This window comes from Lineus longissimus, chromosome 17 (assembly GCF_910592395.1).
Source record: "Lineus longissimus chromosome 17, tnLinLong1.2, whole genome shotgun sequence".
Taxonomy (NCBI): Eukaryota; Metazoa; Nemertea; class Pilidiophora; order Heteronemertea; family Lineidae; genus Lineus; species Lineus longissimus.
In genome coordinates, this window is record NC_088324.1 from 11,158,460 (window position 1) to 11,178,999 (window position 20,540).

Here is a 20,540-nt window from a genome sequence, read left to right on the forward strand (position 1 = left end):
TTCCATAAAGAGACAGCTAGAGAAACCATGACTTTTCGATAGGGATAAGCACATAAAAACGTTTCAATAAGCGTTCCAATGAAGGGAAAACGCTCAGAAGGGGAGACACTCTTAGACGTTACACCGGCATTCTGGTTGTGACTTTGTCCTCAGACAATTTTGTGATGGAATTTCTCACCACGTTAAACACAGCATAGACACCTTTATAGGATGATTCGTTTTGTGTACATCATGACGGAAGCGGAAGCAGAAGGAACATTTTGACAGTCAAGCGCATGGCGGGAAAAGAACACTTTAAAATCCCAAGTACGTCTCGAAGGCCAAATTGTATAAGGCGAATATGCCATCTATAGCTTCAGCAACTCACCAACAACAATGTGAGTTCTGGATTTGGTGCCTGTCGTCTGCCAAAAAATGAACTGATTCATTCCCGGATATCTCGCATTGTGCCTCGGTTTTGGATGAAATAGAATTAATTAAGTGTCGTCTTTGGATTTAAGCGCATTTCCAATGGCAACGGAGTATAAGAGGGGGAGTTTTCAGCCTGTAAACCAAAATGACCCTGCTACTAAACAGCAGCAGACGTTGTCGGGATATAATGCTCCAGACTCTGATGATGGTGAGTGTGTAGTAGCTTTCACTAGCCAAATACACTCTTGTCAGTCGAGTGTATTTCTCTATGAATTCCTTAGTAAAAGAGGAAACTGCCTTGATAGTTTTTGTGGTCTGGTCAGGTGTTTAAATAGATTAAATCTATACTTGGTGTATATTACAGTAGAACCTCCCTTAGCTGACATCTCTCTATTAAGGACACTAGTTTTGGTCCCAATTTGGGTGTTTCCATTTATTTTGACCTCTCTAATCAGGACACCTCTCTAAGGACAACACTCTAAGGACAGCATTCAGCCCAAGGAGCCAATAAGGGTACAGAGGATGACTCTGCAGCGCATTTTTATTCAAGATGTGTTCACACCAGCAGAGTAGGCATTTAATGATTTCTTGGAAAGGATGTTTTTTCGTACAATTTTTCACATTGATATTTATCATATTTTAAAGTCATGCTGTTGTAAGCTTTTCATGCTGTATATTACTCCAAGTTGCAGTGAATTTTCCTCAATTATGATATAATCAATTCACTGCATTTGATTACTGACATATGGATGGAGATTACCATCAAATAGAATAGCTCAAAACTATGAAGGCCCAGCTGTATGCAAGCAAAGCCACATTGTCCAGACTTGTTCCGTCGTTGCTGCCATGGCAACCATTTCCATGGTATGGAGAAGGGCCTACAATCTGGATAGCAAGTGATTGTGAGATGTCAGCATCATTAGCTACCTAGGCTTAGGAATATTCACGGTATGTAATCGTTAAGGCCAATGTAGTTTGCATAATAAAACAAATGCTCACTGAATATAAATGTCAACTTTGCCATGGTGTAGACAAATACAGTGGAACCTCTGTTAGCAGACACCTCTCTATTAAGGACAACCTCTCTATTAAGGACACTAGTTTTGGTCCCAAATTGGATGTTTCGATCCATTCAATTTGATGTCTCTAATCAGGACACCTCTCTATTAAGGACAGCACTTGTCAGTCCCAAGGGTGTCCTTAAAAGAGAGGTTCTACTGTATAGCCTACAGACACTATAATTACCAAGTTTCAGCCAATTTCCATGCATGCATGCTCCATGTATAACTGCATTTCCAATTTTTGACTGACCAGTATACAAATGGCATATACAGTAGAACCTCTCTATTAAGGACACCCTTGGGACTGACAAGTGCTGTCCTTAATAGAGAGGTGTCCTGATTAGAGAGGTCAAATTGAATGGAAACAACCAATTTGGGACCAAAACTTATGTCCTTAATAGAGAGGGTGTCCCTAATAGAGAGGTGTCTGCTAAGGGAGGTTCCACTGTACCTTTAAAATGCCTTCGTCTAACATAGATTTTGATGATACAAAAGTTCCTTGGCCTATCCTATTCTCGGGTTGCTTCTCTTAAATGAATCTCCCTCAGCGGACACAACTCAACATGCAGTGCACTCATAAAATGGCCTCATTTTAATGTAATAGGTAGGTCAGTCATAGTAATGACCCATTAGTGTCATTTTACAATTTTATTTCATTTCCACAAATTAATCTACTTCGTTGACTGCAATAGCGAGTTGGCTCCCATTGGCTTGTGCACAGCTTAAATACAGCTGCCATGGTAACCAGGATGATTCTTATAAGATTTAATACACAATGTTGCTCAAAGATGTTTCAGAAAGTCTCTTGAGATAAATCACTCGAGCCCAGGCATTGATGTCATGAAATGCACAACCCTTTCAAAATTTGTCTATATCACTCGGGGCACTATCATGATCTGGACAACCACTTTGTAGATTTGTCCAGACATCATACAGGCTGACTTTAGTCCACAGCCAAACTCCTAAACACACTCCATCAACTGCCTTGACAACCTCCAATAATAAGTCAGTCAATCAAAATCACTGCACAATAATCTTGATAATGGTAAAGCATTGCAGCAGCTCAAGAAAGCAATTGATTATCAGAGAAAAACACTTTTGTCACAAATTTGATGGTAGTACTTGTGTCAAACCAATGACAAAGAAATTTAGTGATTGTTACCGGGGTTTGAATGTTCTGGTTATCATAGAGGAAACATGACCCTAGATAGAGGGTGTCTGTATAAATATCGGATTCAGCTTTTTAGACAGGACCCTGGAGAGAAAACCCATGAAAACTGTCATCTGACTGTTCCTGTGGTGGCTCAAGTTATTCATGATTGTGCACATTGTGAATTGTTATGAGCCGTCAAATATGCGTATCAAATGTCTTGGGAGTAATTGTCATTATCTGTAGGCATTTGAGCTGCCCCCCAGTTTAATGCAATTTACTTGTATTAATGCATGTCTCATGGCACTAACACCAAGATCACTCAAAGGGAGACTGTAGGCAGGGGCCGGATAGGTCTGATTGTGTTACATGAAGATGCCAATAGGGGACTCTGCACATGTTTAACATTGCAAATTAGAATTGCAATGCTGAAATTCCAAAGCAATATTGAAAACATTGAATATATCAAAACCAATAACAAGCCTTGGTCTGATCAGTATTTCCCGAAGCCTCATCAACTATTCATGAATTTGGATACCAAACAAATATAAAATATTTTACCCACATTCATATTCTTACTAACGATGACTTACTGAGGAGGATTTTACCAGATATTCAAAGGATATTTTTACTGTGTCATGCAGTTTCATTACATCAATGACTTATTGGCAGAAACGCTCAAGCAACTGTTAGTATTTTATCTTAGTGACCTACATGTAGGAGAATACAAGAGAGAATCGGCTTTAAAAAGCTAGAGGATGAATTTTCCTCCACTGTTTGAGATTCCTTAGAACTGGATGGTTTAAAGGCAAAGATTTGAATTGGAGAGTATTGACTAGCATCACTGCTTCAACGAGCATTCCATAGCCTTCATGTCTTGGAAGTAGGCCAGTCTGAATATAGTGTGCTTCTATCACTATAGCCCACTATCATTCTTTATAGTTGTTCCCCACACCATAAAATATCCTGAGAATTGATCAGTCTTAGCTTGCCCCAAGAGGTTTTCTTAAAGCGAAGGTAAATCATGCTTTCAGTGTTACCATCTCAAGTACCAACCAGCATCCTGGCTTCATTCAGCAAACATCCTCTGTAAATTATATGTTTTCCGAGCAAACCATACTTCTGTCAGTAGTAGCCGGGGCACCACTACACTTTTGCTGTTCCCCACATAATGAAATTTTCTTAGAACCAGTCTTTGCCGCTCAAAGCCAAATCACGCACTCAATTTACAGTCAAGAGTATTAACAATTAGCATACCAGCTTCTGAGATCATCCTCTTGCCTTCATGTTTACCAAGCAGGTCGTACTATAAATAGTGTGCTTCTGTCGCTATATAGTAGCGCGCTATCTCTATTTATAGCGGCCAATCGATGCGAGTATAAAATCTTATCAATTATCGTAAAAGAGAGTGGTGTAGTCCCCGGGGACATCGAGTGATGGAGAGAGGTTTTCTTCATCAGGTTGCTGTAGCTGTGGATCACACGGTGAGCAAATGTTGACTGGAGCGTTCGGAAATGTCAGAGAGCGCGGAGTGCTTCTATTTCCAAAGTAGAGATGCCTCAATGGTCTGTCATCTCCAAAGATGAATGGCATGGGTGATCGGGATTTCTTCAAGTTGCTGTCGTGTAGCTCTGAACAGTTATTGACTGAAGCATTAGAAACTGTAAGCGACTCTGGCAAAATAGAAGTTATTTCAGCAAATGTCAAATTGAAAGTGTCAGAGTAGTAGTGGCTTATAGGGACGTTTCAATTAGCAGTCAGTGCTAGTCTGTATATTGAACAAACGTTCATGGAATGCTGCTCTTAACTTTTCTGGAAAGCTTCATGGTTGAATCTTCTTTTTCTCTGCATTCTCTCTTAGGTTGTTGTGCATCACCGGTCAGGTTTATCAGGTTGCTAGAGGTACAGAAACATACCTGAGCATCAGAAAATGTCGGAGAGTTTCACCTAGTGAATAATATGTCTATGGAGTAGCACCCACAGGTTTAAGCCTGCCAGATTAAACTTGGCATTCCACAAGTTGGTTGCAAGCTTGGTTTCTAAATAGCAGCCTCAGAATGAACCAGATCGTGGCGTTTGTTCTCAACTAGCTGTTTTGACGGATTGATTGTAGCATGTAACAAGACATAAATTGAGTTGAATTGAACTATTTCCAAGCTACATGTATGTCTGTAAGATGTGATTACCTTGTGAGTTGATTTGATTGAAATAGACAAATTGGTGTTTTTAGTTGTTTGATTGTAAGGGCAAGGATCCTCTAAAGACAGGTGGCAGGCTAATCAAGCTACAGTGGAATGTCTCTATCAGGGACACCGTCTGAGGACTGACAAGTGCTGTCATTGATAGAGTGGTGTCCTGTAGTACAGAAACGACCCATTTTGGAGCAAACTCTGTCCCTTATAGAGATGTTCTATGTGTCCGCTCAGGGAGAGTCCACTGTATTTTGATCACTTCAGGCATACAACCTCACTCAGTTGGTGAAATGACAGCAAAACTGTCATGGCACAGTCACAGTGCTGTCTAATGTCAGGGTTGGACTCCTTGAGTCAAACCAACCTTGATGAATAACTCGATTTATTAATGTAACTAACTGACCGGAGACTAGCAACGAATCTCCCAACGACCAATCAGAATAAAGCTTCTGAGTTGTTGCAGAAATTAAATCACTGGATTCCAGCTATCATAGCAAAGACGTGATCTGATTTGTTATTGAGAAACCCGCATAATGTTGCTGTTTGCACAGAAGACTGATATTGGCGAACTTTTGGTTAACCCTTTGATTTGAGGGAGAATCGGTTGATTACTCATTCTGAATTGTGAATCATGATACGTAAAAAGTGAACTTGTTCGGGAACCCAGCCTAGCGTGTTGATTGAATCGGAGAACCTTCCATAAATCAGTGAAGTAACAGTTAATCAAGGTGGCAGAAAATCAATGGGTTGCCGAGTTCAGTTCATGATGAGTTGGATAGATGGAACTAGGCATCGGAGTCGTGTTGTAGATTGGACTGAGTCTGGAGGCGGTGCTGCATTTCATTGTGTATACCACTGTGTGCGCACATTTGACTCGAAGCGATCAATGGTGGATAGAAATGTCGAGCATCTCTTGTGTAATCGGCCAATCATAGGTGGTGTTGTTTCTGAGCGTTTCTCAGGGGTGCTGCCAGTGCATGTAGCTGAATTCCACTTAGGAGTTCTTGGCCTGGGTTTGAGGGATGGGGGACACCTATCCCAACGTCACATTATTTAAAAAAACTGTGTCCTAGTTCCCAATTATCGGCCAAATTCTATGTCCCTCTAAAAATGCAATTGCGGACAGTAACTCTAATCCAAATTCCCCAGCCTCAGTGTGATTTGGTATTTCAACTAACCTGCTTGATGGTTGATGGCAAAAAGTAGAGAAGAGTCGAAGTAAAGATGCCAACAGCGCTAGTGGTATTTGAATTACCAGATACCCATTGGGGCAAGGGGTAGTTTTCTCACAATGGCGACTGCATTGGGAAAACACCCCAGAGGTGCGAGGCCTCTGTAAGCCCTAAAGGCACATTCTGTAGAAATATATGTTGTCCTTGTTTGTCATTGACTTGACTTTCTCTTGTTGGCCATTATGCATTTACCATAACTCCACCCTTCAGAAAGATGTTAAATCATCTAAGTCTTGTCTATTCAAAGCAATGATTTCATGAAACATATGAAAAACATCTTTTTACTTTCCCATAAAACAAGTTTGTTGTCGTGCTCTGGGGCCGGCTATAGTTGATATAAATCATCTTGTTGTTTTCACATCTCCATCTCTTCTCGACCATCTGACTCCACATCACCCCCAAGGCTTTATTTATCCCAAAGGGGCAACTGGTGATAATGACAGATTATATAATGGCAGATTATATTCCATATGGGTGGAGCTCAACCTGTTTTATGTGTTCAAAGTCATTGGAAGGTTGCCATCTCACTCTCAGAATCAATGATAGATAACCGATACTTGTGAATTAAAGGCAAATTGTCAAACGTTGTGGTTAGGTCATTGATGCAGTTATTTTTTGTGTAAAAACGGTAAAATACTTTTTGGTTAGCTCAGACACTTCCAAAGACTCATTTGATGTAAGACTTGTCTCACATCGAGGTGTTAAATGAGTTCATGAGTAAACGTTACTGACATACTGTGTCTGAAAATACATCTTTAATTCTTGACGCTAATGCAGCGTTCAATTGATAAAATGTGGAATTGTGTTTGGACTGCATGGAACGAAGATTCACTTTTGACTTTAAAATGGAACGCCGTTCTTAATTACTGGTGGTCCAGGAAAGTTGAAATTCAGCTATACACCATGCCTTAGAGCAATAATCAGACATGCAACTTAGCCAAAGTTTGATATCTATAGTATCAAGTATGTATAAAGTCTTCATACATACTTGATAGTGTTTGTCACCCTAAGAATGCCCTCAATTGAGTGAATTGCTTGTCATTGATTGTATTAATCAACAAAAGTCATAACATGAAAACGCTCTAAATCAATCAATATAATAGAGCAAGAGCTTTTAATTAGAACAATCTTCATTTGCCCTGCTCCTCATGGCATCGACATTGCCATGCCAACTTTTATAATCACCCATCGGTTCATATAGCATTCGAATAGCTACTCGCGATCATTATTGCGAGCCGGTCTTGTTTTATGCTCACAGTGGTCGGCACTTAAGTAGCAGTTCAATACATCAGCATTGTAAAAAGCATATTTTGGGATAGACGTTAGTACAGTGTAGTAACTCAGTCGACGTTTTGAGAAGTGCAGGGTTGTGAGAAGTCAGCAATTCTACCAAGTCACATTAGCTGAATACGTCACGTCATAAAAAGTCACTTTGATAAGTCATGACTGAGATTCAGGAACATTCTAAAGGGGAACCGTCTGAGGCGAATCAAGGAGAGGCGAATGGAGGGACACATGGGTCCAATCATGTTATTGATGTACCTCCAGTGATATACCCAGGAAAGGATGCAGACATCAGTAAGTTGCTTTTACTTTATGACAGGACCAGTACGTTTCCACTTTACGGCAGTGTCAGTAAGTTGCCTTGATTGTATGACAATATCAGTAAGTTTCTTTTACTTTATGACAAGCTTTGGTAAGTTGCTTTTACTTTATGACAAGACCAGTACGTTTCACTTTATGGCAGTGTCAGTAAGTTGCCTTAACTTTCTGACAATATCAGTAAGTTTCTTTTCCTTTATGACAAGCTTGGATAAGTTGCTTTTACTTTATGACAGCTTCAGGTTTCTTTCAGTGAGTTGCTTTTACTGAATTATGACAAAACCAGTAAGTTACATTACTGTTATACTGTGGCAGGACCACTAGCATTGGTATGTGCTTCAATGATCTTACATTTATCTACTTGGTCACCTCAATTCCTATAATGCAATGAAAGGGAACTTGGCTTAAAATTCCGTGCTGCTGAAACGCACTCTCACAGTTGATGAAGAGGATAACAAATAACCTATTCAGTTTTCCAAGGTGATTATTTTTCTCATCATCTGCGAGCTTAAAGCAAATATAAATTACTTGGTAAATGCTAGGAAAATAAGGTGATGATTATCTAGCTTGTACCGAGTATTCATCTCATGCTTCCTCCATCAGTTTGTTGTCAATGTATATGGTGCGATGTCAACACTCATCATGAACAAAATTAGCTAGAAGCATGAATTATTGCTATGTTGCCAAAGTTCCCGAATGCTCTCATGGTTAGCCAGTTTCTCAATTATATTTGCAATAACACCATGGCAGATGCCAAGGTGACCCTTGACTGTGGAGGGTGCTTAGTCATGTAAAGGGCCATATTAAATAGTTCCCTGTGAGTTGCTTTGACCCATGTCCTTGTGGGATTTAGTCAAATCGCGTTAGCACTACCACCAAGAGCCAAGCTTAAGTAGACCCATTAAGATGTGCTGCTGCTGATAAAGAACACTCTCTGTAGCAGAGATTTGAAAAAAACATGGATAAGCTGATCTGATACACATGTCCTAGTCGACGATTTATTATTCCTTGAAAAAGAGGGACTAGTGCTAAAGTTCCATTTTCTTTCTGAGACTCGGTGCCTGATGTTTGGATCAATATTATGCAATGTATATTTGTATGATCAAGCCAAATATAGTCAGTTATCATGTGAGAGTGATCATGAGATCAATGTCATCCATCTTTTTGACCTTGAGGCTCAGTTTCCTCAAGATGAGACTTCGGTTAACGAGGTTTACACTAATTAGTGCGGAAAACAGGCATGTTTTTCAGATAATGCTGCTATTATTACTCTCATTTGATATGAGTGTCGGATAATGAGAATAGGAGGAGAAAATGAAGATGAACAGATATCATGTCATACAGAGTTCATGATGGTCCCCCCTCTAACGATATCTTACATTATTTGTGGCTATGAATGCTCAAAAACTTATTGATCAGGTACATATTATTTAGGAGTCTTGATTTTATGAGACCTGGATAGATATGACTCAGAGTCAAGTGATCACTCTCCGATATTTGTAATGAAATCAACAGATTCGGAAATAGACCAATAGGCCAATTCCTTTCAAGTGAGATCTGTTTAGTCATTGATTGCTGTTTGTCTATATTTTGCCTAGAGGAAAGGCTTGGGGTGTATTCTCTCATATTTTGATACAAATCAGAATGTCGAAACAAAGATCAGGATATATCGTAATTGAGCATGGGCAGGAAGATCCTGAAAATCCAGGGGGTAAGTGATGTGGGGGGGGGACATTCCCAAGCTTTTCCGCTTTTCCTTGGTCAGTTTCCACAATTATACCAGAAGTAAGCTATAACACGGACAAAACCGTTGTGGTGGAACATTTGCATTGTCATCATCTTTGATTGCATCCCATTACTGATCTTGACGCAACCCTCTGCCTGTCCCAAATCCTGCTAAAATAAGGGTGTCTATGACAAAATATCAGGCAATTGAAAATGTATTGGTTGTTTTGCTTCTTCATTGTTTCCTGCAGGTCAGATGGCCTTGTGCATATCACTGCAGTTATGCACTTTGGCCAATCATCTCTAATTCTGAGAAGGAGAGTGCACAACAGGTCATGTTTAACCCTCCCCCTCCTCGTTATGGGCCCTTGTAGCATCATCGGCTCTCACTGGCAGGACATTCATTTAAAGCCTTTGCACAAGCTAAACAGTAGTCAGTGTTTAGTGACATGACCAAGGACACAGGCAAGGTAATCTGTCTGGTTTTCAAAACCATGATGTTGGGTGACCATGCAGTCCGTTACCATAACAACAATGGTCACAACTTAGTTGGTTCCATATATCGACACCAGATGGAGACTGAGCTGAGCAAGGGTGCTGAGCAATGGCTCACCGCTACTTTGATTGATTAGTTTTTCACTCGACCACGTTGATCTACTGGTAGCATGTAAATAGAGTGCAGTGTTTGAATTGTTGCACAACTATCATGAACAAATAAGGCATTTTGTAAATTCAATAAAAGCAGCTATGATTGCATTATTTACTTTAATGGCATAAATGCAGGACGAGAGGATAATGGCAATTAATGGTCTTATGATGATATTTGTATCCTGGTTGCTGCTGCTAGTTCTGGTGGTTTCAGCAATGGACGTTTTGGTGATGTCAGTGCAAGATCCTTGTGAAACTACTTATGTCCTCATCTCAAAATTTAACACTCGTCAACACACAGCCATCAATTAGCCAGTTTCCGTATGAAAAACTGGCGCAAAACCGCAATGCTCCCCGTAGCGGGTTATTGATTAATATCTGCTCCCTTGGCACTTGAAGTTGTTGAGGAAGCATATGGTAATGCTAGGTAGCACTAGCGGGAATTCATCTGGTAGCGGCGATGTGACACTATTCCGTACAGGACGACATTGTGAAAGCGGTGCAAGCGGACAACATCAAGATCCGTGCAATGCATTCTGGTCATGGGATTATAGGTGTTCTGATACGGCAATTAGCGTTTTGATTAGCTATTAGCTATTAGCTATTTGAATGGTTTGGATTCATATAGCTTTCCAATATCGTACATTATTTGTATTTCAGTTTAGAATGAGGAATACTTGACTGATTGATGCTATTAAAATCTGGACTTAGGTGACTGATGTTTCTGTGACTACTGATTTGCAGGCCAGATTGATTCGAGTTGCTGGATTGGAATTTCATATTCACAGAGTGATATTTGGACACACTACCATACCCGAGTCCAACACAAATACATTTTCATTCGAGGTCGGAATAGACTTTAAGCGTCCAAGATGCAGAATGGGAAGCAGACTTATAGTATAAATCAGCCAGGGCAACCACTGCCGAGCACGAGCAGTGCCTCAAATCCTGCCAAGGATGAAAGCATTGGTAAGGTCAAATGCAGATCAACTGTTTTTGTCAGTTGAGTTGTGCCCTTGGGCAAGCCACTTTCCCTTCAGTTATTTACCCGCTTCCCTTCTAACTAGCTTTGTTGGTTTATGATACTTCAACTGTATCTAAAGTCATGTGAAAGTTATCAAACCCAAAAACAAACATGTATTAGTAATCATATGACTTATGTTATACAGTTGCCTATTTCGATGACATTCTTGAAAATTATTTCACCCAATGAATTTACTATCACTTTTGTTTTGGTATATTTTAGGCAGGGATGGGTAGCAGAATATTCCTTCCTGACTCTGGGCAGTAACCTCAAACGTTTTTGTTTGTTTTAAACGATGCAATTAAACACATTGGAAATACAAATTTCAATAATTTGAAAATTTCATTACGTTCAGATTCTAAATGGTAGTTTGTCACATTTTGTTATGCACCGCTAGATAATGAAAGAGTTTAGCCGCTAATGAACCCACTGTTTAGATCGTCAGTACTATGGCTGATGAATAATTCAAAGTGTAACATGGACGTAGAGACTGCGAAATGTGTAAAAGTAAGTATAGTGGAACCTCGGTAACGCGACCACCCCGGTAACGCGACCACTCCGCTTATGACGACCAAGAATCGCCGGTCCCAAATGGTTTCCTCTCTAAATACCATTACAAGGCCCCCGATTACACGACCACCCCGGTACCCAGACCATGACCACTGGATTGGGCGGTCCCAATGACCAAATTCACCCCTCTGATCACATCAAAGAGCCTGATTTACTGATTTTGGACTAAAACGTTATGAAAGGGGCACTTCAATAAAAATGTAAGTTCTTGGTGACTTATACAGTACAACTGTACAACAGCTAAAAAGTTGAGCTCTTCTTCTTTGGCCTCCAAGTGTTGATTGTAAGAAGTTACAGTTATATTGGATAAACTAAGTTTTCATTCTGGTGTCTTAGAGTCTGATTTCTACTTGAAACCTTGCGGCTTTAAAAGCATCAGTGCAGTGTACTGTCATGACAGTGGCCCATTTGCTGCTGAGAACCACTTCAAGACAGCTGAAATGGGTTCATAGAATCAGTCAATAAAATTTATAGGGGGCAACTATAGGAATTGTTCTGAGTGAGAATTTCACAGCAAAGGGTGAAAATAAACTGTGCTAAGATTAAGAAGCAATCAAACGGAATTTGAGATTTGAAACTTTGTGAGAAATGTGCATGACGCAGACCCGTGAAAGAGGCTGCACCTTGGCAGTTTGTCAACATCATCTGCTCTGCTGTAAAAGAAAACAAACAGTGGAATACATAACATCAGATGAGATTGTCCCTCATTAAAATTCAGGGAGGAATATTTGACACCTATGCTTGTGAAATCATATCCATAAGGGTTTCGTTTCTGCTGAGCACAATTTTGGATCTACGAATATGAAATGTACCCGATTTACAATGAGGACGTAATAATCGCGCCTTGGTCAATCCACTCGAATAATCATCATGCCCAGGTCGCTAACAATCACGCGAGTCGGACCGCCAAGCAAGAAGAGAGTAGGTAAACATAAACTTTAAAACCAACTGTTTTAGAAAAATCATTAAAAAAGTCAGCGATATGTGTTTTCATCACGACCTGGAGCCTTTTTGAATGTTAGCTATCTATTTTTGACACAGATTCATTGACACAATAACACTCTCTATCACCACATAAATGATGTCACTGAAAAGTGGTCATCATCGTCATCGAGCTTCCCAGTTGAAGGTCATGTCGACAGGTTTCAGTTTTGGACTGTTGGGAATGAACAAATGTTATTAAATGTTGCCAAAGCGATGAATTTTGGGCACAGAGTTACTGATTCGCCAGGATCATATCAACCAAACTCCGTTATGAAGTCACCAATTCCCTTACAAATATATACCTGTGTCCAAAGCTAAGGCAGGGGTGACAAAGATGACAACATTTAACAGTCTTGAGTTGGAGAGTCACTGTTTGACAGCCACTCCATCAGATTTTATATAACTGCATGTTCCATTAGCATGTTGTGTTGATATCAACATCATCTTCAGAATCCTTTGCTGGCAATTAAGGTTTGGTGTTGTGGATAAAGAACATGTTTGGCACGGGAAAGTGCGCTCAATATGAAGGTGTATGGCAGCAGAGTCAGTCCTAGGGAAGCGCTATGGCACAGAGGAAGAGCCAGTACGACTTGTGGGTTTGAACTTGGCCATCCATTGCCACCGGATTGAAATGGCCAAGTACATCTTCTTTCTCAGATCTCAAGTAGCAGGATGTAATAAAACAAGATGAAGTCAACATCCCTTGTCATGACAATACCCTACAGTAGATAAGTCGTCTCGATCAAGTTTTTGGAGACGGATGAAAGAATAAATGACCTACTAAGTGAGATGTCCCAAGTTGCCATGGCAACCAGAATATGATATCCTTGACAAAATCTTGAGGTGCGGCCTTGGTGTGTTGTGTGTTTCGATCCGGTCCCTTGATGACCAGATTGTTGTCAACTCATGCCATTAGTTGTCAACGGATGCTGGGAAAACTGTCACCCGGCAAGTTTTTGTGCCTCATTTATTTTGTGATTTGAAAAAATTTCTGAAAAATGTGTTTTTCGAGATTACAAATTGCTGTCGGTTTTACCAATTTTAAGCTTTTTATCACATTTTCTGTAACCCATAGTAGCTAGCTTCATACCACAGCATAACCGCCATCAAACCATAGTCGATGAAACGCTGTTGCTCTCGGATGACATGATTGGAAGATAAATGACAGCCATTACACTTTTGATGGCTTTGGCAACGATTTGTAGATTGGTTGGCGATGGTAATGCTGATATGTGCCGCTTGATGAATTTTATAGCTGTTGATGTAAATGAAGGGGAATATCAGATAAGCTGGTATTTGTAAATTTGTTTTGTTTTTTTGTGATTTTGGTGATTTGGATGTCAAATGCAAACATTATCCTGTTCAAATTTCAACTCTTAATGCATTAACCATTGAATTTCGATGGCAGAAGCGGAGTTTGGTGTCCGCAAAATGAAAAATGAGCAAATTTACAAAGTTATGGCTTCAAAAACATTATCAGGGTTACAGTATTTGTATGTGTTTCTTTCCACTTTGGCCAGTCTTCATTTACCAACTTTCAATCAATTCTGGCTGCTTCTGTCCCAAGATTACCAATAGTTCGTATTTTTCACATGAAAATGTTTGCTTATCGTTCTGACTCCACCAGGTTTGCATTCATCAACATGACGTCACGCCACCTAACCCGTGATGTATATCTAAAAAATGATTTTATGACCTTTCAGCCCCTTCCTGTCCGGAATAAATTGATGACAAGATGAAAATAGAATATGTGGCGGCATAGTCAAATCACATTGAGAACAGAGTGTTTTTCTGAGTGACTTTGAACAAAATTTATTTTGTTACCATGGTAACTTATAGTGTTAACCTTTGTATCTTTGCAGCTTCCTCGGAGGGGATGGGATGTTGCAGTTACATCCTAATCATCTTATCGTGGTTAACGATTGCCATTACTTTCCCCTTTTCTTTGGTTTTTTGCCTAAAGGTAAGTCCATCCTAAAATACATTTGTGAGACATGAGAAATGGATTGGCATTATATTGCTAGTGGGAAGTTCACTTTAATAATAATCTCCATCATGGCAACGTTATCCCTTGAAGAGTTAAATAAGCAATAAATCTCAATGTTGCTCTGGATTATTATAGAAATTTGATCACCATACCAGCCATATCGAGTAAACCATCTATCATTATCCCAGCATAAACCCGATACGCACAGATAACTTCGATGTTGTACCCGATGTTTTTTTATCAATTCAGTACTGAGTTAATGTAACGACATTGATCAGCCCATCTCTGGTCAATTACAGAGCTCTGTGTACAAAAACCTGAGAGGTGAGCGATGCTGGTGTTTCCAATGCACCACTTCGACAGTCACTGATGTCCTCAAAAACGTCATCCTCCTCACACTGTTGAAATTCCACACAGGAGTTGCCAGATGAATTATGGAAATTGGCCAACCTCCTTAGGACATATTCAGTCCCGAGACATTATGAGGAAGTCATATCGCCCATTCATCTCGGCAGCCTGGCAGTTCAATATGAAATGCTTATATTTGGAGGGCAGTATGATCCATGTGGCATTATCCCAAACAGATTGGCTTAGGGTTTTGTGGACATTTTCGCTTTGTATGTGCCATATTTGGCTACATTGGGGTATTCATCATATCAACATTCTGATATGAAGGGTCAAAATATGATTTAGTTTTCGTCCGTGGTGAGAATAAGGACAAGATGCCAGACTGAATTACTTCTGTTTCTTAACTGACACATTAGCTATAATCCACTGGGATAGCTGTGCCCCAGAGTTATGGAAATGAGGCAGTAGTACACAGTATTCGTTACACTGGTATACAGATGTTGTCCCTAGAGACCAGCGGTGGCTGACATAGCTGAATTGGCATTATTTGTCTGGGTTGTGAGACAAAGTGATATCCTGTAAATCTACTCTAGTTTCACCGATATATGATATATTATATAATATCAGTGCAGTTGTTGGAGTTGTTCCGTCACTAGCAGAGGCGGCCAACTAAAGGACTCAGTGACTTGCTAAACATTCCTTTCACTGTCTTTCCAGGTTGTTCAGGAATATGAACGTGCAGTAATTTTCCGTCTCGGTCGCTTGATACAAGGTGGTGCCAAAGGCCCAGGGCTCTTTTTTATCGTACCATGCATTGACAACTATACTAAGATTGATCTGAGGACGGTCTCGTTTGATGTCCCGCCACAGGAGGTAAGACGAGGCAGTTTCGGCTGCTTTAGATTGAGTGCATGCGTACCGAAGTACACTTGAACCTCTCTACTATAAGGACACCCTTGGGACTGACAAATGCTGTCCTTAATAGGGAGATGTCCTGATTATAGAGGTCACAGAGAATGAATGAAGACAACCAATTTTGGACCAAAACAAGTATCCTCAATAGAGAGGGTGTCCTTAATAGAGAAGTGTCTGCTAATGGACGTTCCACTGTAGATCTTTTTCTCTGATTAAACATTTGTAGGAGGAAGGGTTTCATGAAAGCAAAGATAAGATCAACTGATAAGTAAGAATTATTAATTATGACATAGATAATGAACTGTTGGGGACATGCTTGATTGACCAGTGGAATGTTGCACTGAGATGATTCTCAGATGATTTTTCCACTATGCCAATCAGCACAATGGTGAGAAAATTCTGTGTCAATTTCACAACGATGTATCGGATAGTCCTTCTCTAATGAGGTAACTTATAACTTGACTTCATCTTCCAGATCTTATCTAAAGATTCCGTGACGGTTGCCGTCGATGCTGTAGTTTATTATCGCGTCTATAATGCTTGTATATCCGTGACGAACGTCGAGGATGCGACACGCTCCACCCGTCTCCTGGCAGCTACCACCCTGAGGAATGTCCTCGGCACAAAAACGTTAAGCGAGGTCTTGCAGGAGCGGGAACACATCAGCGAAATGATGAAGGTCAGTGATGCATCATGGGAAATTTCATATCAATGATAGTTGTTTGATAAAAACGCAGATATTTTGATTAAAATGTGGCAATGGTGACAAGGTTTCTGAACTGAGACATATTAAAGACAGTATGACAAAACGCCTCAATGACAGGCGGTTATTGGATCAACTTATACACTTTTGTATTAGTGCCTCTCATATCAGCCTATATGTACAGGCAAACTATGATCACAGAGCCTATACCTAGGCAAACTATATAATGTGCGAAATGCACATAACCATGCATCAAGTAGCCTGTTGATTCCTGGTTAAACAGCCTACACCTGCCGATCCTCTTGTAAAGCATTTTCATCACCTGTTGCTGTGATTTATCGCCTACTTTTACCGGTAAAGCGATCTACTAGAATTGTATTGGTTTCTATAGTAGTCAAAAATCTGCGCATATTAAACTGAAATGTATTTGTTATATTGAATTATACCAAGGTTTCATTAAAGACACACACATGTACAAGCTCGAGTTTCACCAATCGAAGACCAGAGCACATCCTCACTTGATGCCACTCAACATGTTAAATTTGGAGTAGCAATGGGTTAGCGACACCAATTTGATTGATGGCCATGACATCATGTTTTGGCTTTGTCATTTTCTTGGTGATTATAATGAAGCAGAGGTTTTTGAGTGCATAGATAACTGCATCTTCGAATGTCTTGTGTCTCCATCTTTAAATGTCTTGTGTTTCCTAGAGAAAATCAATGTAGTTTAGACCCAGAAGAACTCTTGGGAAAAGCATTCACAATATTCCAATCCTTTTATTCCAGAATTCACTGGATGAGGCAACTGACCCATGGGGTGTTAAAGTGGAGCGAGTTGAGATGTAAGTAAAGTACAAACAGCTGAACTTATGTCCCATCGTGAACCTCATGGTCTACATGAGATGCAAAAGCCTAGGTGGTCAAGGTGAACTTCTACCTCAACTCATGAAGGATGTGTTCTGTGTGTGACAAGGATATGAAGATTGTAACCAATCACACAACATGTGGGGAAACAGTTATTGAGTTGGTGCAGCCTCAGACTTATATCATAACCAGAAGATCGTAGCTTAACTTTCAGAATTGCTTAATCTTTTGTCCGTGAACAAGAAGTTCCATAGTCATGCATCATGAATCAATTCGAGAGTTTCATTCAGCCTCGCTTTGACACCGACTGAGACACTGTGAGGAAATGAAGGGGCTTTGTATTGAGACCTGTCAACCTCAGGCCCTCTCTTTAATATTACTGTATTTCGTTTTCAGTAAAGATGTGCGTTTACCAGTCCAACTTCAGAGGGCCATGGCAGCTGAAGCAGAGGCCACGAGGGAGGCTCGTGCAAAGGTTGGTGTCACATGTTTACAGAGAAGGTATCTTTTCACCTGTCATGGCATTATAATGTCTATATGAAACCTGTGACGTGCAGGTCATGCTTTCATATGAATCGTGACATTCTGTGTAAACTCGTAAGTTTATCGTACTCGATTTTTGCAATAAGACTTGATTTAAGAAAAGTTTGCCTGTTTTCTGACAAGTATGCCCTGTTCCTTTTCCCAGGTAATTGCGGCAGAAGGAGAGTGGAATGCGTCACGTAGTCTGAAAGAGGCCGCCAGTGTCCTATCAGAGTCGCCTGCAGCGATCCAACTGCGCTATCTTCAGACCCTGAACACTATTGCATCAGAGAATAATTCAACAGTGGTGTTCCCACTTCCCATTGAAATGATGAAAACCTTCATGGGCAAAAACACCATAGAATAAAGTTGGAAAGGCCGGCCGGTGTGATTTGAACATGCAAAAGTTCACAATTAGACTTGAGATTTGACTAGTTGTGTGATTTGGAAGTTAAAGGCTAGCTGAAGACTCGCATATCAGCAATTGTTCGACATTGTTGTCTTTATTGTTGTTCAGTTGTTGTGACAATCACACCGCAGTGTCTCTGCGTGCTGGGAACTGGTCAAGGGTTGGTTGATGAGATGAACCCAGTGTATATGTGACCGATCACACAAAAGGGTAGTTAAGCTTCATTTGAGTCATGAAGTTATCCACTTGCTTTTGTAAAAGACTTAGATATGGTCTTTATAATGCTGATTTTGTCATAATCTGACAGTGGATCAAAATTGACTTTGTTTCATAATAGTCAGTGATAGCTCAACACTCAGCCTGGGGACTTACTGATTTAGTGTGAAGGTCACATATTGTGTTGTGTTGCAAAATGTTTTCAATGGATGTTGTCTGATGTACTTCTCTTCATGTCTGTAGGTCATCGCTGCAGAAGGAGAACAGAAGGCGTCACGTGCCCTGAAGGAGGCAGCCGACGTCATGATGGAATCACCGGCCGCCATTCAACTGCGCTATCTCCAGACACTCAACACGATATCCGCCGAGAAAAATTCGACAATTGTGTTTCCGTTGCCGATAAATCTTTTACAAGGTTTCCTTGGCAACAACAAATAGTTGACTGCCGACTGTGAACTGTATAGATTGGTTTCAGGCCAAGATTGCAAACTCAAGGCATCTTCTACAGGATCATTGAAAATTAGATTGAACTGAAACGACACCAATTTTCTCTCAAAGGACTAAAAACTGAAGATTTTCAGCTCCAAAATACAACAGGCCATGAAGTACACAATTTCAATCTCTATAAAATATTCAATATCCTCTCTCCTTGGAGGATTCAATTACATTGGTTTACTTCAAAACTATTGAGTCCTGCCAGAGTGTATCTTGGTTTGGATGCAAATTTATATTGTCAGACTTGTACATATTCATATGTTTGATATTGTGGATCACATAAATGTTATCGTAGAACTCCTTTTAGACTTTGTATCAACAACGTGGTCGGTAGAAGTCAAAACAAAATCCTGGTTGCATACACATTGATAAGTAACCAAGGTTACCATAGCAGTAACCAAGGTATACAGAATATGGAATGGAGTCTCTCTTGACTGGCATCCTGAGTTTCAGGGCCTATCACTTGGGACCTACAGAGCTTATGTGTGCAAGAGGAGCGAAAAAATGACCCTGGGATTCGTGGATGTTTTGACTGGTGGAAAAGAAATCTTATAATTCTTATTCAAATTTATCATAGCTTGTTTTGTACTGCCCCTTGTTAATTGCATTTCAATACATTATGACTGTAATATTGTAAATACATTTATGATAATCGGAGTAGTTCATATAGCGGTCACTGGGTGTCACTTGTTAAGACGACAATGTAGTAAGACATTTAGATGGTAAATTTGTAATGTTATTAAAGGAATGCATAGATAAAACTTTTACAGGTCGCAGACAAACTTTTTGTCTTGGATCCAAAAATGTCATTTGTCCAAGCAGCTATTGATTTGTGGCAGAATGCATGAGAACAGTTGAGCAAGTTCAATCCAGGTAAATTAGCTCGCTAAAATTAAATTCTGTAATTTTCTGTAAAGTTCTGATCACAAATTTGTAAATTTTATGCTTTAGGACAAATAGTATTTGAGATATAAGCCAAAACCGGAATCGGGCTCTGGTGTCGCATAGGGTTGGCAATGTCACACAGAGCATGCTCTGTTATATCTAATGAAATGAAGAAATTTGGGCTATATATTTGTAATATTTGGAATCTTGTATATAGATTTATGTCTTCATATATGGATATGTAGTGAGAGTTATTGTAGTCAAGCTGTTTAGCACAGAAATCTAGTCATTAAAGGCTATTAGGAGGAACTTGTAAGTTATAATTTTGAATACGCACCATCATTTGAATTCAGATTGCAAAGATAAAACAATTTAGATTAAAAATATTTGTGTTTTCTTACCCATATGTTACCCCCAGAGAAACATAGATAACAAATTAAGTTTAGAATAGTTGCATAATAAGAGTGTTTGACTAATTGCCCCGAAGATATTATACGCCTTGTAAAATGTAACCTTTTTCATCATTCTTTCATACCTGATAAAGGAAACACTGTATATTTCTTACATATGTGAATAAAAGTATCATTTGGAAATGAA

The 20,540-nt window shown here is 39.8% G+C and overlaps 1 protein-coding gene across 5 annotated transcripts; it reads left to right on the top strand.

Moving 5' to 3' along the window:
* Positions 1–17: 17 nt before the first annotated feature.
* On the top strand, positions 18–20,540 carry LOC135501244 (band 7 protein AGAP004871-like). Of its 5 annotated transcripts, XM_064793250.1 has the most exons (8): positions 10,400–10,575; positions 10,682–10,990; positions 14,462–14,562; positions 15,652–15,807; positions 16,325–16,528; positions 17,339–17,394; positions 17,813–17,891; positions 18,105–18,800. In XM_064793250.1, exons 2-8 carry the CDS (start codon positions 10,894–10,896, stop codon positions 18,303–18,305), a joined length of 894 nt encoding a protein of 297 aa, XP_064649320.1. In that variant the 5' UTR covers positions 10,400–10,575; positions 10,682–10,893; the 3' UTR covers positions 18,306–18,800. The 5 variants fall into 5 exon arrangements, with proteins under 5 accessions (XP_064649319.1, XP_064649317.1, XP_064649318.1 ...); XM_064793249.1 differs by lacking the exons at positions 10,400–10,575; positions 10,682–10,990 and adding an exon at positions 18–619; XM_064793247.1 differs by lacking the exons at positions 10,400–10,575; positions 10,682–10,990 and adding an exon at positions 7,257–7,624.

Excerpts from the sequence above, each read along its gene's own strand:
- LOC135501244 (XM_064793247.1), top strand. The coding sequence starts at position 7,489 with ATGACTGAGATTCAGGAACATTCTAAAGGGGAACCGTCTGAGGCGAAT. Across the intron at positions 14,563-15,651 it reads CTTTGGTTTTTTGCCTAAAG|GTTGTTCAGGAATATGAACG; the intron begins GTAAGTCCATCC and ends CTGTCTTTCCAG. Across the intron at positions 17,395-17,812 it reads AAAGTGGAGCGAGTTGAGAT|TAAAGATGTGCGTTTACCAG; the intron begins GTAAGTAAAGTA and ends TTTCGTTTTCAG.